A 27,621-nucleotide genomic window follows, 5' to 3' on the forward strand; every position below is an offset into this window, starting at 1 on the left:
CAGTTTAAACAAACATGGGCATGGTTCATGTTGAAGTTGAGAAAGAATGAAAAAGTAAACTTGATTCAGTCCTTGGAAAAGGCCTTTATGACACTACAAAGTCAGATAAGATGTTTATTTTTTTTACTACTTAAAAAGCATCTCATAATGAATGCTATTGTAGAAAGTAGTTCGGCTTTATATTAGGTTGCATTTGTGTTTGCTTATTATGCCTTTTAGGCATCTTATTAAGCTCCTTGATATCTTTTAGATGTCTGAGTTTCTCAAAATTAGCTAGAGATGTAAATTATTTGTAGAGTGGAACACATTTGGAGCCTCAGAATAAGATACAATCATATTCAATAAATAAGAATATATGTCTTTGTGAGTCTCATTTACCAGATTAAAAGTACCGTAACATTTAAGCAGATATTAATTATACTTTACATTAATGCCTCATTTCTGTTGTAAAAAAAATAATAATTAATTGTTCTAATTTTAAATGTCAGTTTGTAATGGTTATAAGTGTAAAATCATAAGTAGCTGAGTTACAAACATAAATTATGTTTATGTTGGATGCATGTCACTTGACATGGGGGTAGGCTTCAAACATTTCTTCCTGAAAGTTTAATAGCCTCTTTCAAAAAACAGTTCTGACATAAAGTCACAAAGATGAAGCCCTTTTTAACCTGGTTTTTTATTGATCACCAACAAAGCCAACCATATTCCGGTTATTTAAAAAGATAAAGCCGGAGTTTTGAGTCACATGAGGCAAAATATTTGGAAATTTTGGATTCCTAAAAGTAAAATCCATCAGCTACCCATCTGTGACTCTGCATTAACTGCTGAAATGGTCGTATCTTGTTCCATGCTGATTTGCTTGGTGATGACTCCGGCTAATTATTTGACTAAAGCAGGAAATCAATAGATTATCACATGGACATTATTGAGTAGCTTAAAACAATTCATGTTTAGCTCACAGCAACAAATATTGGCAAATTCAGCTGTGTGGATCAGCTTAAGGCGATACTCCTACAGTAGAGTGCGGTGTACTTTAGTGGGTGTGTTTTCCATTGCTTTGCTGTGGGAGACAATGGTTACGGTCCTTGGTTACAGCTTTGTCTCTCGTTCAGAGCCTCTTTGTTAACCTTTAACCAAGTCTTTGGATAAAACAAACATAAGTGGAGGCAGGTGTGGCCCTGGGCCTGCAGAGAATGAGGTGGACTGAGTAAATAAAGGAGCCACATGGCAGCAGAGTTGGAGCCGCTGGACACACAGGTAGAATGCCACAAAGTGTTGGACGTTTTGATGGGACTCGATTTAATATTAGATAACTGAGGAAACTGTAACTTAATCACATTTTAATCAAAAACTAGCGACAAAATGAGCAACATTTTCTATTAACAAAGCAATTTTGCTGCTAAATTGTTGGATAAATCGACAACAAATATATTTATGATTTTTAATGTGTTATTTAAGTAATTCAACCCTTAAGGGTGGTGCAAAGTGCCGTTGTATCCATTCTGCTTTCACGTGTCTCAGGAACACCTGATGTAGCTATTTAGAAAAAATACTACTTTAGAAATGCGGACTGCAGATGCTAACATTAGCGTTGGGTATGTCTGTGCTGCTGCAGCATGTTTAGCATTTCGATGCCATTTTGGGGTTAAGTAGCTTCTTTTCTCCAGCGTTCCATCAAATCATTTTGTCGTCCGTCGTTTTGCTTTGCGGCCGTACCAGAAACGCTCGTATTTAAAAGTTCTGGCTGGAAACTTATCCTGCAAGAGAAACAAAAACATCAATTGATTGCATTAAAAATGTTAAGGCATTGGAATATCTGTAATTAATTAATTAATGCAAATTCTGGCCCTAGTTTGAAAGGAAACATTTTTGTGTCTTGAAAGCAAAGACGAGTCCCATGTGAAGAAATGGAGTGTGGAGCATCTAATCGTTCATTCTTTGTCTCATCAAGCTGTTTGCTGAAGAACGTGGAAGTTTTGCACACATTGTAGCATTTATTGGCCCTAAAGCTATTAACCTAATATGGCACAGAAGGTTGATGTGCAGAATTCCCATCTAATCGTTTTCACCTTCATCTGGAGTCCATTGGAGTGACTCAGAGCCCAGGCTGCTGTGGGCTTTGAAGCTGTGCTCTTTCTTTTTATGCTCTTCCGTCTGTATTTGACCTAAAAACAGAGTGTGAGTGCAGAGGACTTCTCCATACACTCAGTCTTGTTAATAGGTGTGTTGGAAACATATTTTTGTGTTTTTTTTTGGTTTGTCTCATCACCAGTGAAGCCCACATTGACAAATTAGCCTTCCTTCCTTCCTTGTATGAAACCACATGGACTTTCTCTAATGTCAGTACATCTTTAAAGGCTTTGACTTTTACAAACTATAAATCTACCCTAAATATATAGATGGTTAAATGTAAATTTTAAAGTATGCCAAATTTCGGGTGTGTTTCTCCACAGCTGGTAAATGATTGTCAACCACACCGGACGGTGCTGCTGTTACTATGTTTTCTATCAAATGCTGCTATTGACATTCCCTGCCTTCTACACTTTTAAATTCATGGAAATGTTGAAAAATTTCTGGGTTAATATTTGTGGATAAAGAAATTGCTGTCCCACTCTACAGATATTTGAATAGGCTGGGCCTTTATTCTATCTTTAAGAAATGTTAATTAATGTTAACTTACTGAAATGTTATTTGTTCTATTTTCTGAAGTGTTTTTTCTCCACGACAGCGTCAATAAATATCAGTTAATTTGAAAACATGATTAAATGAAGTCTCTGCGCAGTTTAGTGATATAAATCACACATCTTTGTGACTGGTGTCCTAAAAAAACAGTTTTCAAATGGGAACAGTGTTTGTTTGTGTGAGGCTATGGTTGTTGTGTCATCCAAAAAGTAATAAATGGTTAATTATCGCTTTTATTGCTTCATAATATTATCACAAAATATTGTGATAAATTGTTAAGTCCATGTCTCCCACCCCAAACTCGGAAGTCTTTGCTTGGTGTCCAACATGGACCGGTGGTTCTGCTCGGTGTTTCCTTGGTGGTTTCGGTGTGTGTGTGTGTGTGGGTGGGTGGGTGTGTGTGTGAGGCAGAGAGTTGGAGAATCCTGCTCTTCAGGAGAGGTGGAGCAGCTGTTTGTTCAGATCTCTGCCCAGTGGGATTTAGCCACTGTGAGTGTGGCAGTGCAGAAAACTCCACTTTAACTCCAAATGTCGAAAATAAATGCCACCGCTCGTCAGATCGTTTACGTGTAATCGTCAGACCACCTTCACTTTTTGAATTGGTATTCTCAATTAAACAAGCCTCTAATGATCAGTCAGCGTCATTTTAAATGAGGCTCTATATATGACATCATAGCTGAACCTCCTAAAACATTTCCCCATCAATTTCTCCATCCCACTTTCCCATAAAATTTTCTACTGGCTTATCATAAATGATTATTTGCATAATTTGTGTTGCAGAAGCTGTCTTGGATCTGAGCACATCCCCTCCCCACCATGTTGCTCCTCCCTGTCTCCATGTTTGTTTTTATATAACCAACGTCTGCCGGCGGTCTTATCGTTATCATGGTGATGACTTCAAGGTGTTTGTCTGTGTCCAGGACTGAGTAGCGGTCTGGTCACTGCTGGGTGACTCTAACCAAATGACCTGCTGCATCCTGAACTGAAGTTCAGACACACAGCGTTTGTGTGTGTGTGTGTGCGTGTGTGTGTGTTTGTGCGTGTGTGTTTTCTGATTAATTTTAGGTTAACTACGAGTTGCAGAGTGCAAACAAAAAGTAAAAGCGAAAGGTTAAATGCTGCATTTATAAATGGGTGTGATGCATATCTCAGAATGAAGTGTGTTTCTGTGAAACTGTGTGTGTGTGTTGAGGATTCAGATGGAGATGTGGCAACAAAGCCTGCATGATCAAATTGCTGAGCCATCTTCTTATGTAGGGAGGAGGTCTGTGTTAAGTTTCTCCATTTAAGCTGTTCACGCATAAATTTCCACTCCTGTCAGCTTTAGGTCGAGTGCAACTGCATTTTAATTAGAAACCGATGGCCTCAGAGGAGCCGTCTTCCTATATGGCACACTTTCAAATTAGAGATGCAGCAATCAGAGGGTTGTGGCTGATTTCAGATCGCTGGGTTTTGTAAACCCAGTTTACAAAAGTTTAAGTATCTGGGGATCATGTTCACGAATGAGGGAAGAAGGGAGCGGGAGATCGACAGGCGGATTGGGGCAGCGTCTGCCGTAAAGCGGGYGTTGTACCGGTCCGTCGTGGTGAAGAGAGAGCTGAGTCAAAAAGCGAAGTTCTCGATTTACCGGTCGATCTACGTTCCCAACCCTCATCTATGGTCATGAGCTTTGGGTCATGACCGAAAGAACGAGATCACAGATACAAGCGGCCGAAAGGGGTTTCCTCTGTAGGGTGGCTGAGCTCTCCCTTAGAGATAGGGTGAGAAGCTCGGTCATCTGGGAGGGACTCAGAGTAGAGCCGCTGCTCCTCCACGTTGAGAGGAGCCAGTTGAGGTGGCTTGGGCATCTGGTCAGGATGCCTCCTGGACGCCGCCCTGGTGAGGTGTTTCGGGCACGTCCCACCCGGAGGAGGCCTCGGGGAAGACCCAGGACTATGTCTCTTGGCTGGCCTGGGAATGCCTTGGGATTCCCCCGGAAGAGCTGGAAGAAGTGGCTGGAGAGAGGGAAGTCTGGGCCTCCTCCCCCGCGACCCGACCCCGGATAAGCGGCAGAAAATGGATGGATGGATGGATGGATGGAGGGTTTTGTAAAACTGCGACTGATTGATGCACATTTCAACAGATTCAATTTCTCTTGAAGAACTGTAACATAGGAGTATTTATGAGAAGTTTTTTTTTTATCCAGCCTTCCTGCCAATAAAGATAATCAAAACTGAGGTTCTTATATTTTTCACCAAAGCATTAAACTACCACTGCTGACATTTTAAGGTTTCTTTAGCATCTTATATTACTGAAACATTCATCTTCATGTATATTCCTTACAGATTTAACTTCAGTTGTTCCACATTCAGCATGTTCAAAGGTGGAAAAGGACACCATGAGAAGACTTAGCAGAGCAACTGTGCTGCACTTTGTTCAACCTTCCTCATATCTGCTTCAGGTCTTACTCCTCCTTGCTCTCTCAAACCTCAAATATGAGGTTTGAAGGCTGTAGAAAAACCATCATTACCTTAAAGTCTCCTTCCACTCTGAAGATTGTTGTTGGAATGACCTTTTCATGCACAGCTCTAGGGTTTGCCAAAAATCAGGGGTTGCAAGCTTTGAAGACTGATGGAGTTACAGCAATGCAACCAAGGCTGCCCAATTCCAAAGATTTCTATAATTGTGCCCAAATTCATTCGTCTTTTCCCCTGATTTGAAGGACGGGTCTGGTGTAAACGCCGCAGCTCACGGGCCGAAGGGAAGATTTTTGTACTTGTAACAATGATGGATGAAGCGGGAGAGGAGAACATTTTTAAATGTTAGTTTATTAAAGTATGACGATACAAAGAAAGATCAATAAAGATCATCTTAAATTCAACCTCTTCTAGTCACCAGATATTTTATAAGTGCATTTATTTTTCAAATCTTAACAGTGTGTTTCTGTAGATTCTCCTGTTTATTTTTGTTTTTATTTTTATCATGGAGCCTATATTTAACCAGATAAAAATAAAGTGCAGGACTGTTTACAGGTTTGAAGCACAGCTCCAACAGAGGGTGTGCGTCACCTTTTTCCTGGTTGGATCAGCAGTGCTGATCTCATTTACATTTGAAGAAAAAGGAAAGAGAGCGATATTAGTGGGATTCCCAGTGTGAGGGAAGGAAATAGACCAGCTTTTACGATGTTTTCATTAGTCATCATCATCTGGTTTTGTTTTGTCCCTACTGTGAATAAAGCCTAATTAACTTGAAGGAAGTGGTCAGAGTAAACAGGACATTCACTGTTTGGGAACCTAGCAGCTCTGTCTGTACAATGCCATACAGATACAGTAACTTGGAAACATGTTGACATGTCCAATTTTCATGGAGTTAGTCAAATCTGATCGTACATTTCCTGATTCATTTCAGCCTAAACTTTTGTCTACAGCCAACATAACATAAACTGGCACAGGAACCAGCCGAACAGCGTCTGTGTATGAGCGAAAACCCAGTTCATGAACACAACATGATATATCCATTGTGTTAATTTATTAGGCTCTGTTGTGATAAATCTGTCAGCACGACTCTAATCATCAGCACAACTAAATCTTGATGGATGTTAATACAACCAGGAGGGCGACGTCTACAATCTATGAGATTTAGATGTAGGAATATCTGCAGAGTAGCTGAACGGATGCAAACTTTATTTGGGGGGGAAAAAATGGTGGAATGAGAGTTGAGAAAATGCTCAACAAGTCTTCACCTGCCCTGCAGCTGAAATAATTTATCTGCCTGTTATGAATTCCTCGTTCTGCTCCTCGGTGTAGATATCCTTTAATTGACAGGCTGTTTAGAAAAGCTACTCTCAATGCTAAATCTGTTTTTGAAATAATTTTTGCCTTAGAAATCTGATACATAACAAGGGCTTCAGATAAAAGACTCAAACAATAATATAAACAGATTCCTATTTACATTTTCTGATAAATGATGTTGGAAATTAAAGTAAAATAAAGTTCTTTAAAAACGGGCATTGTAAAATTCGGAATAGAAAAATGTATTAAAAATGTAGTTTTTACATAATTTCAAAGTCTTGAAGGTTTTCAGTTGGTATGGAGGAGCTGCAGCTCAGGTGTGAAAGATGGCAAAGAAGTGAGATATTGTTGAGTGAAATTCAATTCTTGTATTTATGATAAACTATGACTGAGATGACAAGTCAATTTTATTTTAATATTACCGGTACATTTTCAGCGACAAGGCAATTAAAAAAAAAAAGCAAAAAATGAGGAAAAACAGTAACGGGTAGAATACAGTTTATGATGTTCCAGTTATTATCAATCAAAGGCAACTGATTTAAAGGAAATAAAAATCCAAAAATGTTAGTTTTCTGGAGGTTTTTTCCAGATTAGAGGGGCATAAAAACTGAATGTTGCTTCTTCTTGTTTGGTTCTGGTTCTTAAGTCTTAATAAAAACATTTTAAAAAGTGAAAAAGTTGGATAATAACTTATAACTTGGTCCACATTAAGGTCTTGACTCTTGACTGGTAGCATTGTTCATCATTTGGTGGTGTTTTTTGCTGGAGAATGTGGACTTTAAATCATGAAGCGTAAGCGTAACTAATGATTGACTGGGGCTGATACTGAGTTACCAGCCTGCTAATTATGTAGCACCTCACCTCAAAAGATCCACATTCCCTGATTAGATTACCCTGCCCTGCTTCAGAGTGTCATTATGGTGGATATTTAGGATCGTATAACTGCAATCTGATTATTCCTGATATAATTTCTCCATGTTTTCCAGCCATCCTGCAGGTGTTGACTCTGATTAAATCCCATTAGCATGTGGCTCTTGACTGATGCTAACTCTTGCTCTGCTTCATTCTTACATGCATGCACAGGCTTGTATCAGAGCTTCAAACTCTAACCTTGTGTAGCGCCTGTCTGGACTCCAAAGGTGCTAAAAACTGTATTTCTGATTGTATGCTAACGCTCTCTACTCAGATCCTCTGCTAACACGTTCCTGTACTTCAGCGTATGGATTCCTCCTCTATGATAGACATGGGAAACCTTAGGAAATGCCTTCATGACCAAAGTGCTGCCACAGTGGAAAAGTGGGTGTGTTTAAGTGCGAAGGACACAGAGCGTCTCCATATTTGGTGTGTGAACTGAAAAGAGGAAGAAAAAAACAGCAGCCCAGTTTCCTTCATTTACTTATTTTTAAGCCAGCTGCTCTCTTTTCCTGTCACTTAAGTGTTGCTGTGCCAGAATCTCGCTTTGCTACGGTCTGGTGCACACCAACACACCCACTGTGGTTTGTCACTGAATCCACACCATCAGGGCCTTGAAGAGAGGCAGGCCTAGTGGGTGGCTGGCCAGTTTGAGCGAATTGGCCTCCTGGGAACCCCCTTGTGTCAATATATGCCTGGATCTCTTCAGCCTGTCAGAGCCGCTAGTCATCTCAGAGAATACAAACACACTCATTCACTGACTCAAGTTTTTTTTTTTTTTTAAGGTCACACTTTCACCATGTGTAACCAGCTTCCTGCTTCTTCCTGTTCTTCTTCTACACTTCTCTCTCCGGCTCTCTCCATCTCTCGCTTGCCGCCCCCATGGCTCACATACTTTTGCTCTGACATCACAGCTGCCATGCATTTCCAGTGTTTTACTCTCCTGTGTCAGTTCAGGATCTCTTTTCTCCCTTCTGTCCAGAAATGTAGGATATATTTATGTATTTAACGCTTCAAGAGTAAACATTGTTTCCTCATTCTGTGATTTGTTGACGCTAAGCTCATGTTTGATCCTCCTTTAGGCCATTGTCACGCCCTTCATTGAGAAAAGTATTGAGCAACAAAGAAGGGCCAAAAGTGTTCTCTAAATGTGGATTTAAATGTTTTTGCAGATGAAAATGTAAAAGTTATGGGGCTCTCCTGTATTTAACCTCTAGTTGTAGCACAGTAAACAAAGAAAATGTTGAGAGGTTTTGAGTTTTTTCCAAGTGCTGTTGTTCAAAGTTTCTCGTTGTGAAATATTTACTGTACAAGAGTAACGTTTGTGAAAACCGTGGAGTATTTCTGCATCAGCAGAAACAGACATAATGGGTGAAAGAGAAGGCCACAAACTGCCAAACATTTCCTCTTAAATTTTGATGACGACAGTATTTCTCGTTTTCCTTCCTTTGCTGTATCTTTCATTGAGATTGAGACTGAGATTGAAATGTCAGGGGCGCTCTGACTAGATCCCTCGACAGTCTTTCGTCACGTCGCAGCCCACAAAATTCCTCCCTGTATGGATGCGTTTCTTTGACATGACTTGTGTCAGTATCGGATATGTTGTTTTTGGAGGAAAGACAAATATGTTGGAACTGGTCCCACTAGGTCAGGAGTTTAATATCTTGCAGATTATTTTTGTCTGGCTGTAATGAAGAGGGATAGAAGTCATCTCTGAATCATTGCTTAGGAGATCAATCTTTAATTTGTCCATCTTGATTTAGCTCTGGACGAGCCAACGTTAACATATTTGCTTTACTGCTCCACCATGATGTTTGAGTTCCAGGCTAATCTCTGCGGCGCCAAAGATGATTGTGATTTAGTGTTGTTCATCAGCAGTGAGGGAGTTGTATTACAGACGTTTCAGCTGAGTGTCTATCAGCATTCTTTCTGTGGAGGATGAATCCTTCACAGCATCGGCTAAAAATGAGCTGTGCAACCTTGGAGTCAAGGGTGTGCTCAGATTGGTGATGCAACTCAGGAAGTGAGCTCATCTTACTGACGGCTTGTTGTTGTCTTTGCATAAATTCACCTGAGGAAATGAGAAATACAAATGAAACACATTGGCAGCACTACAGACTAATAAACATAAAAAATAAGCTCATGACTTGGTAATAGCATGTTATTTCTGGTAGATACAGCCCTTTGCAGAAGCTCCACTTGAATATTTATCTAATTTTGTGATGTTAGAATCACAAACTTCACTAGAATATGTAATAAACCGTCTTAAAATGGTGCATCATTGTGAAGGGAAGGAAGATTTTCTTATTAATTTAGTTTATAATGAAAACCTGACAGTCTTTGCTAAAACCTTACTTGTATCTGTGATTGTTAGTACAGAATCTGGGCTGTCAGCTAACATTGCATGTACTTTTTGATTAAGAACAGTAATGACACGAGGAAGAAAAACAAAGTAGATTAGAAATATCTACTTTAATATGTTTTTTCCATACTATAAAGACTGAAAGTGAAATATAATATAAAAAGCTGTATTTACCATTATCTCGTTAACGTTTTCTTTTTAATCTTTAAAAGTTTAGTTGAAATGATTGATTTCTCACCTGTGTTTACACTTTACAAAAAGTTTTTCATACTTCAAATTTAAGACTGACAGTGATGTTTGACTCACATTGCATTAAGCAATAAAATGCATTTTATTAGTTTGATGAATTTCTTTCAGTAGAACTGGACTATTTTGTAAATTGCTCCGTAAAAGCAGCCTTAACTACATTTCATCTTGGTTTTATTTAATTGTAAACAACGTGTGTAAAGACTCAACTGGATGCATTGCACCACTGATTGTAATTTGTGAATAAGTCGATGATGAGATGTTATAAAGTCCTTTTGATTTGGAAATATATTCACAGTGTACTGGCTGCTAAGGCGACACCTTGAATCAGATAAATCTTATAGCTTTGTGACGTTGCAGTGCCGCATTAGCAGCTGCTAAACATGACAGAGCGATGTGTATCAAATTACACGGCACATTCTACAAGTTGTAGTTTTTTTGTTGGGCCCGCAGTGCGGGGAGAACGGAAAGTTGCTATTTATATCCAAGACGACTTTGAGCAAACTTTGAACAGGAAGTGCAACAGGAAAGAAGAAGAATTTAAGTCATGGGGAGAGAGGCTTGGAGCTTGAGGGGAAAGTCAGGCTCTCGTTTCTCATTTCCCACGGAACTGAGATCGCATGCGCTGACCTGAAAACAATCCCCCCCCCTTTTTTTTATGCAAATAAAAACACTGTTTTCTTCCTAAAGTTAAGTGTCTGTATTTAACTGCAAATCAGAGTAGGGCTTCACTTAAAAGGCACACCAGGACCAAAGTAAAATCCTGTAATGATTAACGACAGAGTGACCAAAGTTTTGTTTGTAAAGTGGATGGACCTGCTGCAGCGCCAGGCTATCAGAGCTGTGGTTGAATGCTCCACCCTGGAACAAATGGCAGGTGTAAACCAGTGTTTGTGTTGTTTCCATGGATTTATAGCCTCTCAGTGGTTTTATGCCCCATCTTTTATAGATTTCTAGTTATAAAATGCACATAATAGACACTAAGCAAATACGATCCCCGTATTGGAGGTTGCGTTGCCGGATGTTCAGTCCAGTGCCAGGAGGTTTAATAGCATTAAAGGGTTAAAGTCTGAGAGCTGAGTGAGATAGTGGTGGTCAGATGTAGCCCCTCCTCTCTTGCAGCGTAGCTGAAATATGCTGCCTCAGCGTGAAACACACACACTCACACACCTTTTCAGTCCTCAGCCAGAAGTGGCTGGCAGGGATGAACGACGGAAACTCGCAGGATCTGTTGATTGTGTAACAAGTGTTATCCGCTATCTGGTGTTGTATCAGTGCTTGCTTCCCTCCGTCTGACCACGGCGTTCTCACACTGTGGTGAGAGTGAGACACACATGAAGGGAGAGAGTGAGAGCGTCTGGAAAGCATTACTCAGATTCCTGCAGCAGAGGCTTTGAATGTGCTGGTAATGGAGGAGGAAGGGGCTGTCAAATAAAACTGGCATGGAACGAGTGCAACATAACCCACATGAAGGGTTTGTTGTCCCTTTCTACCGCTGAGCACACAGGTTATTGTTTCAGATATTTTAGCTGCTTTAATGTCTGCAGAGGAGAAAAGGCATGAGGTGGCCAGTAGAGGGCATGCTAGAGTCTAGACTGTGTAACATTGTCCTTCTCTGCCTCTTTACTTCTGTTTGACAAGAGTTAAAGGTGACCTGCTATGCTTCCTTGAACAGGTTAAGATAAGCCTATTGGCTATACAAAACATGTTTGTTACAGTTTTTCTGCAAAATCATTTTTAGTTGATGATTTCTGCCTATTTTTTAAAATCTCTCAGAATGAGCTGCTGCTTTTACTCAACTTTTACACTTGCACGTGAAAATAGCTGCAAACAGATTCGCAATTATAAAATGGTACATCTTTGATAAGCAGAAGTAGAGCCTCCAACACAACCAACAACGCAGCAAGTCGTTTCTGAATGATAAGTCGGCAGCAAAACACTTTTCCTTTCCAACACCCATTGTAGTGCACATACAGCGGTAAAACAAGCTGACCAAACGTACTGGAGTGCCACTTGGGTTGCTATGTAACAGGTGGACTTCGCTGGGGTTGCTAGGCAATGGCCAGAGTTTGGTCATAACAAGTTACAATTATTCAATTACATTTACCTGCTGTAACTTTTTGGAAAAAATTAACTTTTAGGGTTATTTTTACTATGTATTGTACTTTTTACTTGATTAATTTTATTGATACTGTTACTTTAGTAACATTTCTGGTTACTCTGCTCTGAATAACTTTACTAAATGTAGAACAAAAAGTTTTATATTAAAATAAATTTATTGGGAATTATTTTTTTCTTTTGTCTGACTTTACTTTGCAATTGTTATTTAAATAAATTATTTTAATTTTGGTCCTTAAAATACCAAAATCTCCACATACTTTTATGTTTTGGCCCATCTGATGATGCAATTTTTAAATATTGAAAATGATTGATGTTTTGTTGAGTTATTCGATACCAAATACTTTTTTGCTCTTGAGTAATTTTTTGAATGGCTTGTAATGCTGCTCTTTCTAGAGAAACATCTTTTGGTGCTCTGCCCGTCTCTGGTAACGGCACAGTGCCTGTTTAATGTGGTTTAACTATTGGCTAGTCTTAAAAACAGCTGATTGTCTTTTTTTTGTAAGTGTTTGGGTTGTTTTTATAAGCAGTAGAGACCCAAATGGAAGCACAGAAATGTGCAAAATGTGACATTTTTCCACATGACCTTATTTGTCGATGCCCATTACATAATTATTCCACTTTTAAAAATTAAATAATTGTGAGGTGCTCTCAAGAGTTGTGATGGAATCTCTTGCTCGGTTTACCGGTGTTGAAAAGGGGCTTTGTTCCTCCTCATGAGACTCGCTCTTTGCCCTCGGGGCTGAGCACCTTCAGCTAAATTAATTAAAAGCAAGAACAGGATAACCTTGAGGAAGACTTTGCCTCGCTAGAGCTGACTGAGGTAAAACGAGATGCTTTGAGAGAGACAGAAACCTCTCCACAGATTCTGTCTTCTTCTCCACATCGCTTTCTGCTTCTTCTTACTAAAAAATGCATGTGGTGAGATGTTGAGGGCAACATTCAAAGGAAGCAGGTGTTAATTGTTTGGATTAGAGGCTTATTCTGTCGGACCAACAAGAAAGAAGCGAGACGCCTTAATGAGGTCTATAAAACTTGGCTTTTCCTGCTGGCGCTCCTCTCTTTGAACATGTTGCCTGTTGCTGCTTTGACTAGACTGTCCCGCTTTAATCGGTTCTCCTGATGTGAGGTTGCAGCTGATTGGTTCTGTCACAAAGCTTGTTCAGGAGATGTTTACCTCAGAGAGTAAGGTAAAGCAAGCCAAATCCTGCTGGATCTAATCAGAGAAACCGAAAACACAACTTTTGAAGTTGTTTATTCTTGCAAACGTTTTCCCTGGACAGAGTTTATTGTGCAACATCAACTCAATGGTACACACCTTTTTATCCATGCCTCATTGTAGCTTAAATGGATTTGCTCAGAAAGCAATGAGACGGCTCTTCCCAGGACAAGAATTATCATTTGAGCATGGAGAGATCTCCCACTGCAATATCTTCATACTCTGCCATTTAAAACAACAATTTTATGCAGGTTACTGTTCCATCAAAGCAGGAAGCCGTGGCTAGCTTTCTTCAGGGAAACATTCATTTATTCACTCATGAATCCTAGATATAAATCTGCAAAAGATGAGTGGACTTTAGTGTAAACCATATCGATCTACATGAAGAGAAGAACGCATGTTTTATGTCTTAATTTATTTGTATTTGACAGAGATACTGCAGGAGGCTTCTGCAGTGTGTCTGTATCCGCACAGGATGCATGTTAATACCTATTGGGGTTGCACAACATATCACAACTGTGTCATCATTACAGTATGAGTGTGAGCAATACTTGCATCTCAAAGAGCTGCTTCAACTTCTAAAAGTACTTCACTGTTTATCAGATTTTTCTGAAGCTTGTTTCTATTTTGTTAAAGATCTTGGGATTTGGGGTATTTAGTGTAAACTATTGTAAAATGTGTGTAATCTGTCTGTTAATAAAGTTGGTATAAGAAATGTATGACACATTTCCCCGCCGCCCCACTTTCTGTAACATATCAAGCACTTTCAAATCAAGACTGAATACTTTTTCAGGCTACGTGTTTGGCTGAACCTACTTTTCTGAAATTTCCCTAGCAGGCTCTAGTTCCCACCTCCATAAAACATTCTGGCAGGTTTGCGAGTCAGAGGTGGGACTATGACATAATCGTTTTCAAAAGTATTGACCAGAATCCAATGCTGGCTTTTCTGCCTCTTTCTTAAAATGTTGTTTCAGAGCACGTCATTTCCAGCTCACTGGCATTAGCTAAAGGTTTGCTGTTTTTATATAACTTGATCACATATTTTCTTCATGTCAAATACGTCCAACGCCACTCTTTAAGTCTCAAAACTTTGTCCGTTGCTCTCGGAGTACAGAGAAAACCACTAAATGCTTCAAGTGGCTTGTAAGATTATCAAATCCACACTGTATTTAAATGATGACTAAGGTTGTGCCAACATCCATGTTGTTGTCCAGTAAATGTAGTGAAAGCTCTCCTCGGTTCACAGCAGCGCACGCCCCTTGCCTGTGAGATGCCAGATGTTATTAGTGTTAACAAGCAGATGCATTAGACCACAGAGACCTTTGATCTGCAGCGGACGGGTGTGTACGTGCGCAAGTTGCACTGGTCTGGACAAATTACCCTCCTTGTGTCGATACTGATTGAACAATGCCAAATTCTCATGTGTGTATATGGGATGTTTGTTTGCTAAATACAATGAGCAACGGCCATATTTCTGCCAGTAGAAAGTCTTTAGTGGAGGCGAGGAACCGAAGAAAGCGAACATGGTTCAGTTTGGATGCGTGCACAGAAAAACACACAAACACACACTCCTCACCACAGTGGCATCAGCATGCAGTTTTTCCCTCTCATTCTTTCTTCTCTCCAGTGGTGGTTAGGGCCAGATGTGTGTTTGTGCACACGATAAGAAGATGAGGAACATGCTTTCGATCTTTTGCCCCTAGAGTCTAGTTGTCCACTGGATTGAGGAGGGGGCAAAAGGGAAAATACTTACAGAAAGAAAAAAGAAAGGAGCGGGTGGAGGGGGGTGGGGGGGTTCTGTGTCACAAAAACACAGGGACTGTTTCCTCCAAAGGGAGGGAGAGGAAGACGGGGCGAACGCGGTGGGAGTAAGAGGAGGCAGAGTGAGGTGTGCGCTCGTAGCCTGAGAGCAGTAGTAAGAGGAGAAGCCATGGCAGCTGGCTCTCAGGACGAAGGGGAGAGCTTCTAAAAACAAACTCTCGGTTAAATAGTGGTCGTGACGCGGCGCTGGAGGCCACATTCCTGACAGCCAGGCCATTGGAACAGTGGGAACGAGAGTAAGTCCGGATCGCAGGAGAGCTGGGCAGGAGCCATGAAATACAGACCTTTGGTAAGAAAAAGAGGAAAAAGCTGCTGTGGATGTGGTTAACAAGGAGGCTTTTTATGGGTGATTGATCGCAAAAGAGACGGTCAAGTTTGGACTTGTCAGTTTGCAATTAGAGGTAACGGGTAAGAACTAATCTTTAGGAGGGGAGTTACTTTCGTCTGACTTGTAAAGTAAGATTCCCACACTGCGCTTCAGATTGTGAAACAACCTTGATGGTACATTGTTGGACTTGAAGGACACAGGTGAGACTGAATAACTTGATGCTCACCTGCTCTACTTTTTTTTTTTTTTTTTAGACTTCGTCTCCTCTCAGCATCTTTGCACCTCTTCCTTCGTATTTGTCACAGTGATGTTGGACCTATTTGATATCTCCAAGGGAGTGCCCTCACCTCTGAGTGTGTCGGCATGGGTGTGTGTTTGCAGTGCCCCAGGGCGAGGCAGTCACACAGTGGTGTTTCGTAGCTCTGCTGCATTCTTGCTTTCACTGAACCCAAGAGTCAGTGTGTCAATGTGAAGTAGATTGTAGCTGCTTAGTACTTTGGGTATAGCGGGTCAGGACTTCTTTCATGTTTTGGGACATGCCTCTTCGTCCATAGGGATTTCATCCGCATCAGAACTCTTCACTGAGCCTCAGCTGGGTATGTATGTGCACCACGGATAGCTGACACATGCCAGAGTTGCATATTACTCCAAGAAATTCTTGACACACTTGTCATTGTTGCCTGCGAGGCATTTGACTTCAGCTCAGAAGCTGATACTGGGCTCGCCTCATTCTCTTCAGGCTTTCCTCGGTTGTCACTTTGCAGACTGTGGCAAACTTGAGTTGTGAAAAGCTTTTCTTTGCTCTGAAAGGGAATGTAATCAGGCTGAGGGTAAAGATTAATGATATGAAAGCCACAAAACAGCCTCTCTCCATGGAGTTTCGCTGGTGTCAGGTAAGTTGGTGGATTCTCGCAGATTGTTTGAATGACAAATTGTTCTTCACTAATGCTGACTTGTAGGTTAAAAGTATCCGCTACTTCTCAGTTTTCTAGGACAGGAACTGATTCTTTCTAATGAAAGTAGACGGTGGTGTTTTGCAGGGGTGTGGCAGGAGATCTCTTGATTTTCATGTTTTTCATTAAAGTACCTTTTCTTTTGAAACACTTATTTAGTTTTTGTCAAAATACAGCTTAGTTTGTTGAGGTAAGTGGTTCCATGTTGGAAAGTTTTTATTTTGGAATAAGAAAGGAAGTAGTTCTTTAGTTGCCTGGTTGTTCTGACAGATTCAGCTAAAATCACTTGATTAGAAACGCAGTGAAGAGATCTCCACCCTTTTTGATGGGTTGTGTGACAACATTTTGAGTAGAAAGATGCAATTTTTAAAAAGTTGAGAATATTGTGACTGTGCTGGCTAAAGCCGGCAGATGGCTCGAAAAACAAGAAGCCGTAGCGCAGAGCATTCTGGGTAAAGACAACCAAAACAATCCTGCTGGTCCAGTATTGGTGGAAGAAATGACTTGTGCTGTTTTATAAAAAATGGAGAAATCTTAAAAAAATCTGATGTCACTCAATTTTTATTTACCTTTTGTGAAGAAGGAAGTTGCATTCAGTGTTTTCTTCTTCATGTCGTTTACTTCAATGGTTCTTGGTGCAGCGCCCCCACTGGCGAGAGGGCGAAACATATTTTTCAAAGGGTTTAGTTTGGTTGACAGTGGGGTATGAAAGTGAAGCACATTAGCTGAAAATGTAACAAATGTTCCTAATCGAACTGAATCTACCAAACTATCAGCTCAGTTCTAATAGCATCGACACTGGATAATGGATGTTACTTCTTAAGAATAGTTTGAAATAATAAGATTTGATCTCTTGAGTTCAGCCTGATATTGCAGTTCTAACATTTAAAAAAAAATAATATTTCTTGTTATTCTTTTGATTTTGATGAATTGGTACAGGGCAGTTTTTATGTAAACATGCTGATTGGGCAGAGTATTACCTCTTTTTGCGTTCTGCTCTAGAGCAGTGGTGTCTGAAAGGTTTAATGTCTGATGTTTTAAATGTTGCCTTGATTTGACACACCTGAATCTATTGAAGGGTTAATTAGCAAACCTCTGCACAGCTAGATGACTTGTGAGGAACTTTTCATCAAGAAAAAACCCCCAGTGAGCCTAACAAGTAACTGACTGGTTGATTAACTAGCTTTCACTCTGCTGCTCAACACAAATGCCCTTCTAGTCTCCAAGCACACCCACCGTGACATGACAGGAGATTTGAAAGGTTTTAAAAAAAATGTGTGTACTTTGCCTATTAAAATTAGATCAGCATAAAAACACAATCTATGAATAAGTCAAAGAAAAAAGTTGGAATCCTTTGATTTTCCAAAATTAAATCTCAAATCTTGTCTCCTCCTTGTGAAAACCAGCATCATGTTTTGTCTGTTTATATGAACTGGATCCTTAAATGGCTAGTCGAGAATAGAGTAAATGAACAACGTGAATAGTTTAAAATTTTATTTTTGTGGAAGAAAATTGGGAGGATTTTATTAGATGCCAGCTTGTTTGGCCCACATGCCCTCAGATGTGTGGTAAATTTTTGCTCGCTCCACCTGTTTGACTGCTTTGCGGAGCGTTGTTGTGCCGTGTGGAGAGATCTGAACTTGCTGGAGGAACGTCTCTATGGTAATACTAAAAAAATAATGGTAATACGGCTTGCGTCTTGTGCAGGTGAGCAGTGGGAGAACGCTTCGAGCGCTGACAGCTTTACATGCACAGACTTGTGGGATCTGTTTTACTCCACATTCACACAAGCTTGGAGAGACCTTGACTGATTGGAAGCTCTGCAAAAGATCCTTGCTTTGTTTTTTTAACCACTTCCTTGTTTATAAAATGTTGTGGTTGGCTTGTGATTCTAACAAAACCAGCAACTCATGCATAGCTTCTGGGGTCACAGTGTGTTCAGCTTTTACTCCAGCTTTCACTTAAAACCTCAGTCACTTACAAATTAAGACTGAATTAAATTGAAGTCTTTATTTCTACAGTCTGCGCCCTTTTCAGCCAGCGCAGAACCAGATGAGGGGAGAAATCAGCACCAGAAATCTGATTCAGAGATGAAACATGTGGAAAAAGGGGCAAAACATTGAGAGAGCAGTTAAATTAGGCAGATCTGTGCAAATCTACACACTTCTTTTTTTTTTGAAAATCATGTGAACAAGAAAGAACAACACATTTTTGCATATGTTATCTGTATTTTATGTGCTTACACATTGTACTCTGGTTGACTGACATGCCTTGGGGTCTGATTGGTTTATACAAAGCTTTATTGAACATGACATACGTTTATGCTAAAGTATCGAGCCAAGAAGTTCAGATGCACAGAGTCCTGTAAAAGTACTGCAAACTCCTAAACCTTTTCATATTTTGGGGGTTTTAAATTAATATTATGTAAAATTGACTTTTTTGAGTGTTATTCAGCCATCGTATCATAATTACATGTTTTTCTGTTTTAGTTGTGCTGAAGTCGTATCGTAGATTGATCCTTGAGTTGTTTTTTTTATTCTACATTTAGTCTGCGTACAATAAAAATTAAAAACTGACAAAAAGCAAGGAAGGGTATTTTTCTACAAAATAATTAAACGGATAATAAAACAAGTAAGGGCAATTAAAATAAAAATAACCAAAAAAATAAAAAAGCCAACAAACAAGCAGGTATACATTAAAATAAGTACATTCAAAACAAGAATGAAACACAGAACAAAATCAGTTGGTGCCGCAACAAAATTGAAATTGATTAATTTGTGGATTAGGATATTCTTTTTTCTTTTAATCATGGTGGTTATTTTCTATTTTGACTTATTTTTTCTGCTTTTTAATTACTCTACAGATATTTTTGGGAAAAAGTGGAAAAGAGAGGGAGAAAAAGAATAAAAGTATATGGAAGAACAAAGAATAACTTAAAAAAGAAAAACACCATGTGGCCTATTTATTAAACTCTCCCATTTTCTTCTCTTCTGCTTAAAGTTTGGGGTTTTGCTTAGTAACCTGGCTTTGCTTTAAACTCCTCTTCAACTTCTGTTTACTAACTGGATTGCTCTGAAGACATTAGACAGGATTTTATTTGGGAGAATCAGAGTAAAGGGGGCTGACCGCAGTTGTACACCACATTTTTCAGAGTTTTGGATGTTTTTCTTTTTTTAACTATGGATTGTTTTCCTTCCTGTTTATACTTATGCATGTCTTTGTGTTGATCTTTCACAACAAACTCCAATAAAACATATTGATGTTTGCTGCTGCAAGCTGATAAAAATTTGAAAAGAATGCTTTTGCAAGATGTATGTTGTTTTTTGCATCTTGTGCATTGACTCTCCAGTAATACACAGTGACCGTCTGAGCCAGTGGGTCGACTCTTGCAACTGGAAGGTTGCGTGTTAAATTCCTTGCGTCTCCTGCTCTCAACCTCAAGTTTCCTACTGAACTGTGTGTGAATGCTGCTGCAGCGTAAAGTGCTATAAGTGGTAGTTTGACCAGAAAAGTGCTAAATAAACTCAGTCCTTTTAGCATTTGTGGTCTTCCAGACAAGCAGCAAAACAAGTTTGTTTTAAGTGTGCAGCTGGCGACGCTTTCTCAATATAGTGTTTTAAATGGCTAAATCTGGCTTTCTGCTACTTAACTCTGATCGTAATGGTTTAATTCTTTTCTTCTGATTCTATAATACTATAACACTCGATTACCCATTTACAGTAATTTTACTGCACATAAATCTGGTAATTGCTCCTTTTAGAAGTGGATTATTTTAACTACAGAAAAAGACATTTAAATAAGGTCTAAGTATGACACACGTGTAGTGTAAATGTGGAGACAGTTGGTGTTAAGAGGTACTTTATGTTGAAACAATCAAAGATTAGCAGTAATAACATTAGATCTGATGATGTAGAGATATTTCAATCTGAACTAGGGCTGCAATTAATGATTATTTTAGTTGATTGATTTATTGATTATTTTATCAATTGCCACGTTACGCATTTTTCAGTTAAGCCTTTTTTATACAATGTTAGGAATGCATTAAAAGACACAATTTAATTCCTTTTTCATAAGAAGAATGAGAAAATATATATTTTTTTACCTTTTGGGTAGAACATATTAACATATTTTCTTTTTAACTTAAATTCAAAATGTATATATTTTTGCACAATTTTGGATTAATTACTGCTCTTCTTTTTTCTATACACCAGTTGATAATTAGCGATTACTAAATCGGCTGATGATGAATCTGATTAGTCATTTCAGACCTTATCTGAGCGACAGTGATTGGAGCGATCGGTCATCTCAGAAGCGTGGGAGCTTCCCAGCTCTCCTCCCTCCATCCTGGCTCCGAGCGGCTCTGTTTGCTGGACAGGATTTGGAAAACATGACGACTAGTGGCAGCCAGGCAGGCACATACGCCTTGAGTTCCTGAAAGCGGGTGGAGGTCCGCAGTACCCTCAGGAAAGCCAAACAGTGAAAGAAGAATTGGGAAAGGGTGAAGTAATGGAACGCGACACAGATGAAGATGTGTTGAAGAAGAAGAAATGCGCTGACCACTCTAATTAGGCTGTCTCTTCATAAAACATGCAAAGTCACGTCAATTTTCTTCTATTTTACAGTAAAATCTGCTTGGTTCTTTATTCACATTTGGGCTGAACCTGCTGCTACTTTAGTCTTTCCCAGGAACAAATCCTCTGGGGAGGAAGTCGCGTTTCCAGCTGCAGCAACGCTTTTGAATTCAAAGATCTGAACTGGTAAAATACCTGAACATAGAAGCTCCATTCCTTTACTGGGAGGTGAGAGGAGCAAATACAATGAAGTCAAAGTGGTGACAGATTACCAGGATATTAAAACACTCGGCTGTAGCGACACACACTCGCTCACAGCTGCTGTTTTCTGTGTGAAACAATAGGTCACCAGAGCTCATGTTGTCCAAACAGAGCTGAGTGGTGGGAGACACACGGCTGTGTGGGATAAAGTTACACATCAACACACAATTATGATCCCCAGAGGTGTTCTCCCTACTCCTTACACTCCTGATTCATTGCTTTACTTTGTTTTTACATGTAGCACTGATAACATGGGTGTTAAGAAAGCAAAGGATCATTTATACGTTATGGAAATAAATCATTCAGGCAGGATTTGAACTAGACATGTTTAATCAGAAAATGTATTGAGACAAGTGTTTATTTCTAAAAGCTTGAAGTGAGAGAGAATCCGCTGCATATCCCCACAGTACGAGGATGTTTCACACCAAAAGACAAAATGAGAGACATAAATACCAAAACCCAGGTTTGCGATGACCTGATGCTAACAGAGACGATCTGAAATAAACCAAACTTCGTCTTTAGATTTGATTCCATGCTCAGGAAATGAATAATTGCTCAACAAGCAATCCAAATCCTTACTGCTAAAGCCAGATTCAGTTCATCATAACAGCCAATTGGTGAAATGTTATTTATATAAAGAAGCCAAATTGTATGAATTTAGCCTCGTCTTTGCAGAAATCTGCCTATCAAGCTGTTTAGTTGAGTTTTAATATCTTCTTTTGTCTAAATTAGTGTTGGAAGATTGACAAGAGAACTTGGTTGTTTGTGTGGAAGTTTAAAGGAATCCGTTTCATTTTATGATATATTTCATATATAATGGTATCGAAAATGTAATTGATGGTTGGGTATCTGATACCATTTTGATCCAAAAAAAAGTTGGATGTGAAATGATCAAAAAGTGAAATGAGCAGCTCTGGCTGAGGTCTGTCTCTTATTATAGCAGCCTGAATTATCTGATCCTTTTTACATCTTTTAAACTTCCTCTTTTTTATTTTATTTTTGAACCTCTTACCGGTACTGAAAATGGCTGGGGATTGAATCAATTTACCCTGAATTTGTGTCGTCTTTAAGACCTTTTGACTGCTGTACAGCTTTGATTTCGGCCTGAAAGAGACATCAGTGAATGAGCATCAGGAGAGACTCCAGCAGCCTCCCTTCCTCCCTCCCAGCCAAGCCACTCGCCTCTTTGAGAGGCTGTAAAGATAAATTACAGGCTGGTTCAGTTAATTAAAGAGCACAAATGGAGCAGGCAGTGTTAGCTAATGTTATTAGGCTCAGGAAGCTGCTGTTTGTGTCAGGTTTGTTGTCCTGATACTGGGCGATGCGTTCAGGGACATGGACTGACTCAGGCTGGGGAAGACCGACCGAACACTTGGGCTGAGATCAAACGTGGTTCTGCATATTTGGGTGAAAATTGAACAAGATGCTGTGTGTCTGTGTCTGCGTGTGCGTGTGTGTGTGTGCGCGCGGAGATTTTAATGGGCCTCAAGATGGCTGCATTGAGGAGTTTCTAGGAGGGTTAAAGCAGTCATGGAGCTGGACTGGAGTCACAACCCGGCATCCGTCAGACTCACCTTCCCTTTTCTCCCTCTCTTGTTTTTCCCTCTGCTCTAATTAATACGTTCTGTCCTCCCTCAAGCCTTCTCATCTCTTTCTCAATCCAAGTCTGCACTGTAGCCTCCTGAGGGAGACGTCTTCTGCACCGCCTAACACAACAACAACACCTGCTGTGCTACTGTGTGTGTCTTGTGCCCCTGTCCTGTCCTCAGCCTGGCTCCTTCCTCCTCCAACTTATTTCACTTTGCACTCTGCACTGCTGACTGCATCTCAACAATGGATGTCGGTAATTTGGCCAGTCTTATGCTGAAAACTCAAGCCACTGTTTTAGAAAACGGCTTCCTGGGCAAACGCCTCGATGAGCTCAGACATGTGAGTGCTGCGCTTTGACTTTGCACTTCTGATGCTAAATTTGTCTGGTGTTACTTTTTTAAACAAGTGAAACCGGGGTGGGTCTTTTTTTTTTTTTTGCACTTGGGTTGGGGCGACAACACTTCCCCGCCACATCTGGGTTCGGCTCGATCTCGCTTTTTTAGAAGTGAGAAGTTCACTTACAAGCCTTTCATCAACAAAAACTGAGTGTTTGTTTCATTTACATCCACACAGTAGTAGTTTACCAACTGTGCTGTTTATGCATTTGGTAAACGAGGCAATATCTCTACCTCTTTACTAGAGATGCACTGATAAAAGATTGGTGGCTTCACCATTTTGCACCTTTGCATTTTTGGTTTTGCTTCTTCCCAGCACAAACACTGACATTTTTCTGCTCACTTTTAAAGTTTTAAACATGCTGCTGTGAAATATCTCACTTCTACCTGTCCGTACCACTCAGACTCTAGTATCATTTAAATAGCAGATAAAAACTCATCTCTTTGATATGTCTGACAGTAATTTAAATCCTAATTTTGTTTTAATTACTTTTTTTTACTGTTTTTCGATTGTGGATGTAACTGTGAAGCACTTTGACCGTCTGATGCGGGTTTTTTAAATGCACAAAATAATTAAATTTGACATTAGCTTCTCGATATGCTGCATTCAGTGCCTGGATTTTTTTTATTCTGTGTTTCCATCACATATTGGGTCAGTTCAGGTGAAAGTGATTCGATCCTTCTCACAAGCTGATTTTAAACTTTTTCTTTTCAGTTCGTCTGTTTTTTACTAAAATTACTCCATGACTGTTCAGCTTTATGAGTACAGCAATAATTAATATGTGTTGAATAACAAGGGTCAAAGCTTCTAGGTTTTGTTTTTATAATTTTGTAGATGTTACTAAGTAAGGTTTCTAATTTCCTACAGCTTTGAATCAAATCTAGATGTTTGTTTTTGTTTACATGAAGAGATTGAGTCGTTAAGCGTTGCTTTATCTGAGAATGAGCAGCTGCTGTGAATTTTTTACCACACTATAATTTAGCTTAAAATCTTTAAGTTGTGTTCCTTACGAACAATAAATGATTCAGTTTTACTCAACCTGACATGACCGACTGTAAAACTGCATCCATCTGCTGCTGACCTACTGTCCTACTGTCGACTTTTTCTTCTTCTGCTGGTTGACTTTCAGTCAGGCCGTCTTATTTGCTCATTATCTTCACAACAACTCTTGGAAATTGAAGACTCTAATTTATCTCCACTGGATTTTGTGTTGCACACTGAAGAATAACATTTGTTGTGTTATTTTTATTTTTTAGTTACACTAACAAACTCTCTTGTTGCAGGTGGTGGCGAGTGACGGGGTCCGGGCTATGATGGAGTCGGCCCTGACAGCCAGAGACCGGGTGGGAGTGCAGGATTTCGTCCTGCTGGAGAACTTCACCAGCGAGGCGGCCTTCATAGAGAACCTGCGGAAACGCTTCAAGGAGAACCTGATCTATGTGAGTCAATGACGAGGGCTAGCGGCACATATTAGGCAAAACTTTCCTGATTTTTGGGGGGATTATTTAAGTTTAGTGCCATGTTTTTTCTAATAAGACATAGTAAGATTTTTTTTTACCTGGGGGTGGAATGAGCCATCGCAGGGATACTGAAACAACACGATTATTTTTCAACGTTTCTCGTGAAGCAGCTTTCTGTTAGCATCACAATTTTTAGGTGGAAAAAAGACTAAACTCGCACTGTGAAAGTAAGTTGGTTTTAAAGTAAAACATTTCGTATCTGAGTTGCATTGTGAAAGTCGGTCTACATCGTTTCGTTGAACAACAGAACCAGCCACCAGTTCTTAAGCTGCTTTGGGACATTTTTAAATGAATGAACAAACAAGAAAGAGGGATTCTGAGTTTTCTTAATAATTTTGTTAAAATTTAATATAGTTTCCAGTCTTTCTTTAGCTAAATTAATTGCTAGAGCCATAATTCACACAGGTAAGAGATTTGCTGACAATTTTCAAACATGTTCTTCTTATAAAACCATTTTTATTTTATTCCAACGTGACCGCTTCGTTCTGTTTTCCTCAGACTTACATCGGTTCTGTGCTGGTGTCGGTGAATCCGTATAAAGACCTGGAGATTTACACCAAGAACCACATGGAGCGATACCGCGGCGTCAACTTCTACGAGGTTTCTCCACACATGTAAGTGCACAGATCTCTCCGTACACAGCCATCGCTCCGTTAAAGGACAAATCGTCTTATAAGGCTGAAATGACTGATCCAGATTAAATCGATTATTGATAATTGACTTAGTAATTCAGTAATCATTAACTGGAGCATACGGACTCAAAAAAAGGCCATTTGCTGAAAGAACAACGTACTAAAGCATTAATTAAGTCAAAACTAAACAACAATATATAAGATAAATCCATATTTGCCTGTGAATATATTCTACTCTTCACCTGCTTCAAATTCTGTAAAAAGAAAATCTGTAAATCACATTTTACTGTCCAGTTATTCATCAATTATTTCAAAATAATACTCAGTTTATCAGCCCTACACTGTATTAATGTTAAGGTTTTTCACATGTTAATGATTTATTTTCTTATTTGAAAAGGGAATTTGTATCTTTTCATGTATTTGAAAAAGGCTTAAGTGAAAAATCTGCAGAATGTGGCAATCTTTTTAAATCTAATCATCAGAATAATTGAATATTAAAAGAAAATAACCTGCAGCAAAGAGCAGTCAGCAGGTTCCTCAGGATGTGAAGGAGGCTTACAGTGAGATGATAAGTTGAGACAGATTTTCATGAGTCCTACTTTTTTCCTGCTTTGCCACATGGATACAAATGTGTAAAGTCAGACTATTTAATCCATCAAATCCAGCAGAGAGCAATGGTTTGTTCCTTGCTTTTTTTCTAGAATGACATAACTGCTAAATACTGTCACAGTGGTAAGATGTATTGGAATATTTGCTCATAGTTGGTCAGCTACGTCATGTTCACAAGTCTGAGTGTCCTCTTCTCTATTCGTCATGGCTGCGGCCGGAATGTTTGAATCGCTGCCACAGGAAGGGTCAGGGAATTCCCTTTAAATCCTCCCAAAACAATCCAGCACATTATAAAGAGTCAAGAGCGGCTGCACTGAAACATTTCACAAGCCTGTGCTTTCACGTTGTCTGCGCTCGAGCGTGTGGCTAAATGTTTTCTCTCCCTCTGCGTGGAAAGAGAGATGTGCTTCAGTGAAGAGGAGAGGTTAGAAGGGTGGAGGATGGGGGGAGATGGAAAGAAAAGTGAGCAAGCGTTGGTACCAGGCGAGAGGTTTCCTCCCTGCTGAGGGAATTCCTCTGACCCCAACTTGACCCCCGCTCAGACTCCAGTGTCAAACACGAACGGCACCGAGTGCGAGTGCAACAACGTTCGAGCGGCTGCTTTTTATCTTTCACCGATAAGTCCGCTGTCAGAAATGTGTCAAAACATGCTGAAATAACAGCACCAGGAAGATGGCGACCCGGAGCTGATGAGCGATGGTGTAACTGGAACAAGCTGGGTTTCACTCGGGTCTTTATGATTCATGCTTATACCCGACTGTGATGGGTTAGCATGACACATTCCAGGCATTAATTTTCCAAAGTCAATATTTTCTTTAACACGTTGTCATCCAGGATGTATTGCTCTTTTTCTGGATTTTTCTTGTTCTTCTGAGTCTTTTAACAGCATTGTTTCACTTTGGTACTGAATTGATGTACATTCCTCTTCAATTAATGGATTACTGAGACTAATCTGACCTGTGATTGGCTGGGATCCTCCAAAATAATCTGGATGTTTGGGTTTCCCTCCTACTAGATAAGGAGAGACGTCCAGAGTTTTGTGAATTTCCAGTTGCTTGATTTCGTCTCTGAAAAAGAAGTGATATATCACGGTGTGTGAAGAAGCAGTCATTGTAAAACAAGGTTATGTTTGCTTTGTCACTGTCTTATGATAAACTAAAGGTATTTCACACTTGATAGTCGGGTAGACTCGGTTCAACTGGGGGTCAAAATTGCAGCATTTGTTACATTTTCAGCTGGTGCGGTTCACTTTCACACCGCATTGTGTTGAAGGATCCAAACCTTTTCAATACCTGTTCACCTCCTCGTCTGCAGTAGCGCCGAACCGAGAATCACTGAAGGAAACGACACAAAAATATCTGGTGACGATACTGAGCGCAACTTTCTTTCTTCTTCACAAAAGTGGAGTGGTGTCAGATTTTAGCCACTGTTGAATTCATTTTTTGTCTTTGGTAAAAGACGCTGCGCCATTTCTCCAGCTAGCACTAGACTCTCATGTTTGTTTTTGTTGTATTTACCCAGAATTCCCTTACTATAGTCCAGGTCACTTCTAGCAAACTGAGACTTAGGTTTCTAGGTGACCTGAGTTTACTTCTTCACTCTGCATCAGAGTTCAATCGCGCATTCACACG

The 27,621-nt window shown here is 39.8% G+C and overlaps 1 protein-coding gene across 5 annotated transcripts in view; it reads left to right on the plus strand.

Annotated features, from left to right (window-relative positions):
• Positions 1–27,621, plus strand: part of LOC103474896 (unconventional myosin-Ic) — a 57,423-nt gene that overhangs the window by 11,827 nt on the left and 17,975 nt on the right. For 3 of the 5 annotated variants that reach the window (XM_008426167.2, XM_017308369.1, XM_017308370.1), the window contains 2 exons: positions 24,513–24,668; positions 25,248–25,363. In XM_008426167.2, coding sequence (XP_008424389.1) covers positions 24,513–24,668; positions 25,248–25,363 — 272 coding nt within the window. Of the gene's footprint in view, positions 1–15,239; positions 15,420–15,954; positions 16,055–24,512; positions 24,669–25,247; positions 25,364–27,621 lie in introns of those variants that run through there. The other 2 variants (XM_017308368.1, XM_017308371.1) reach the window with 2 other exon arrangements.

This window comes from Poecilia reticulata, linkage group LG13, assembly GCF_000633615.1.
Source record: "Poecilia reticulata strain Guanapo linkage group LG13, Guppy_female_1.0+MT, whole genome shotgun sequence".
Classification (NCBI taxonomy): domain Eukaryota; kingdom Metazoa; phylum Chordata; class Actinopteri; order Cyprinodontiformes; family Poeciliidae; genus Poecilia; species Poecilia reticulata.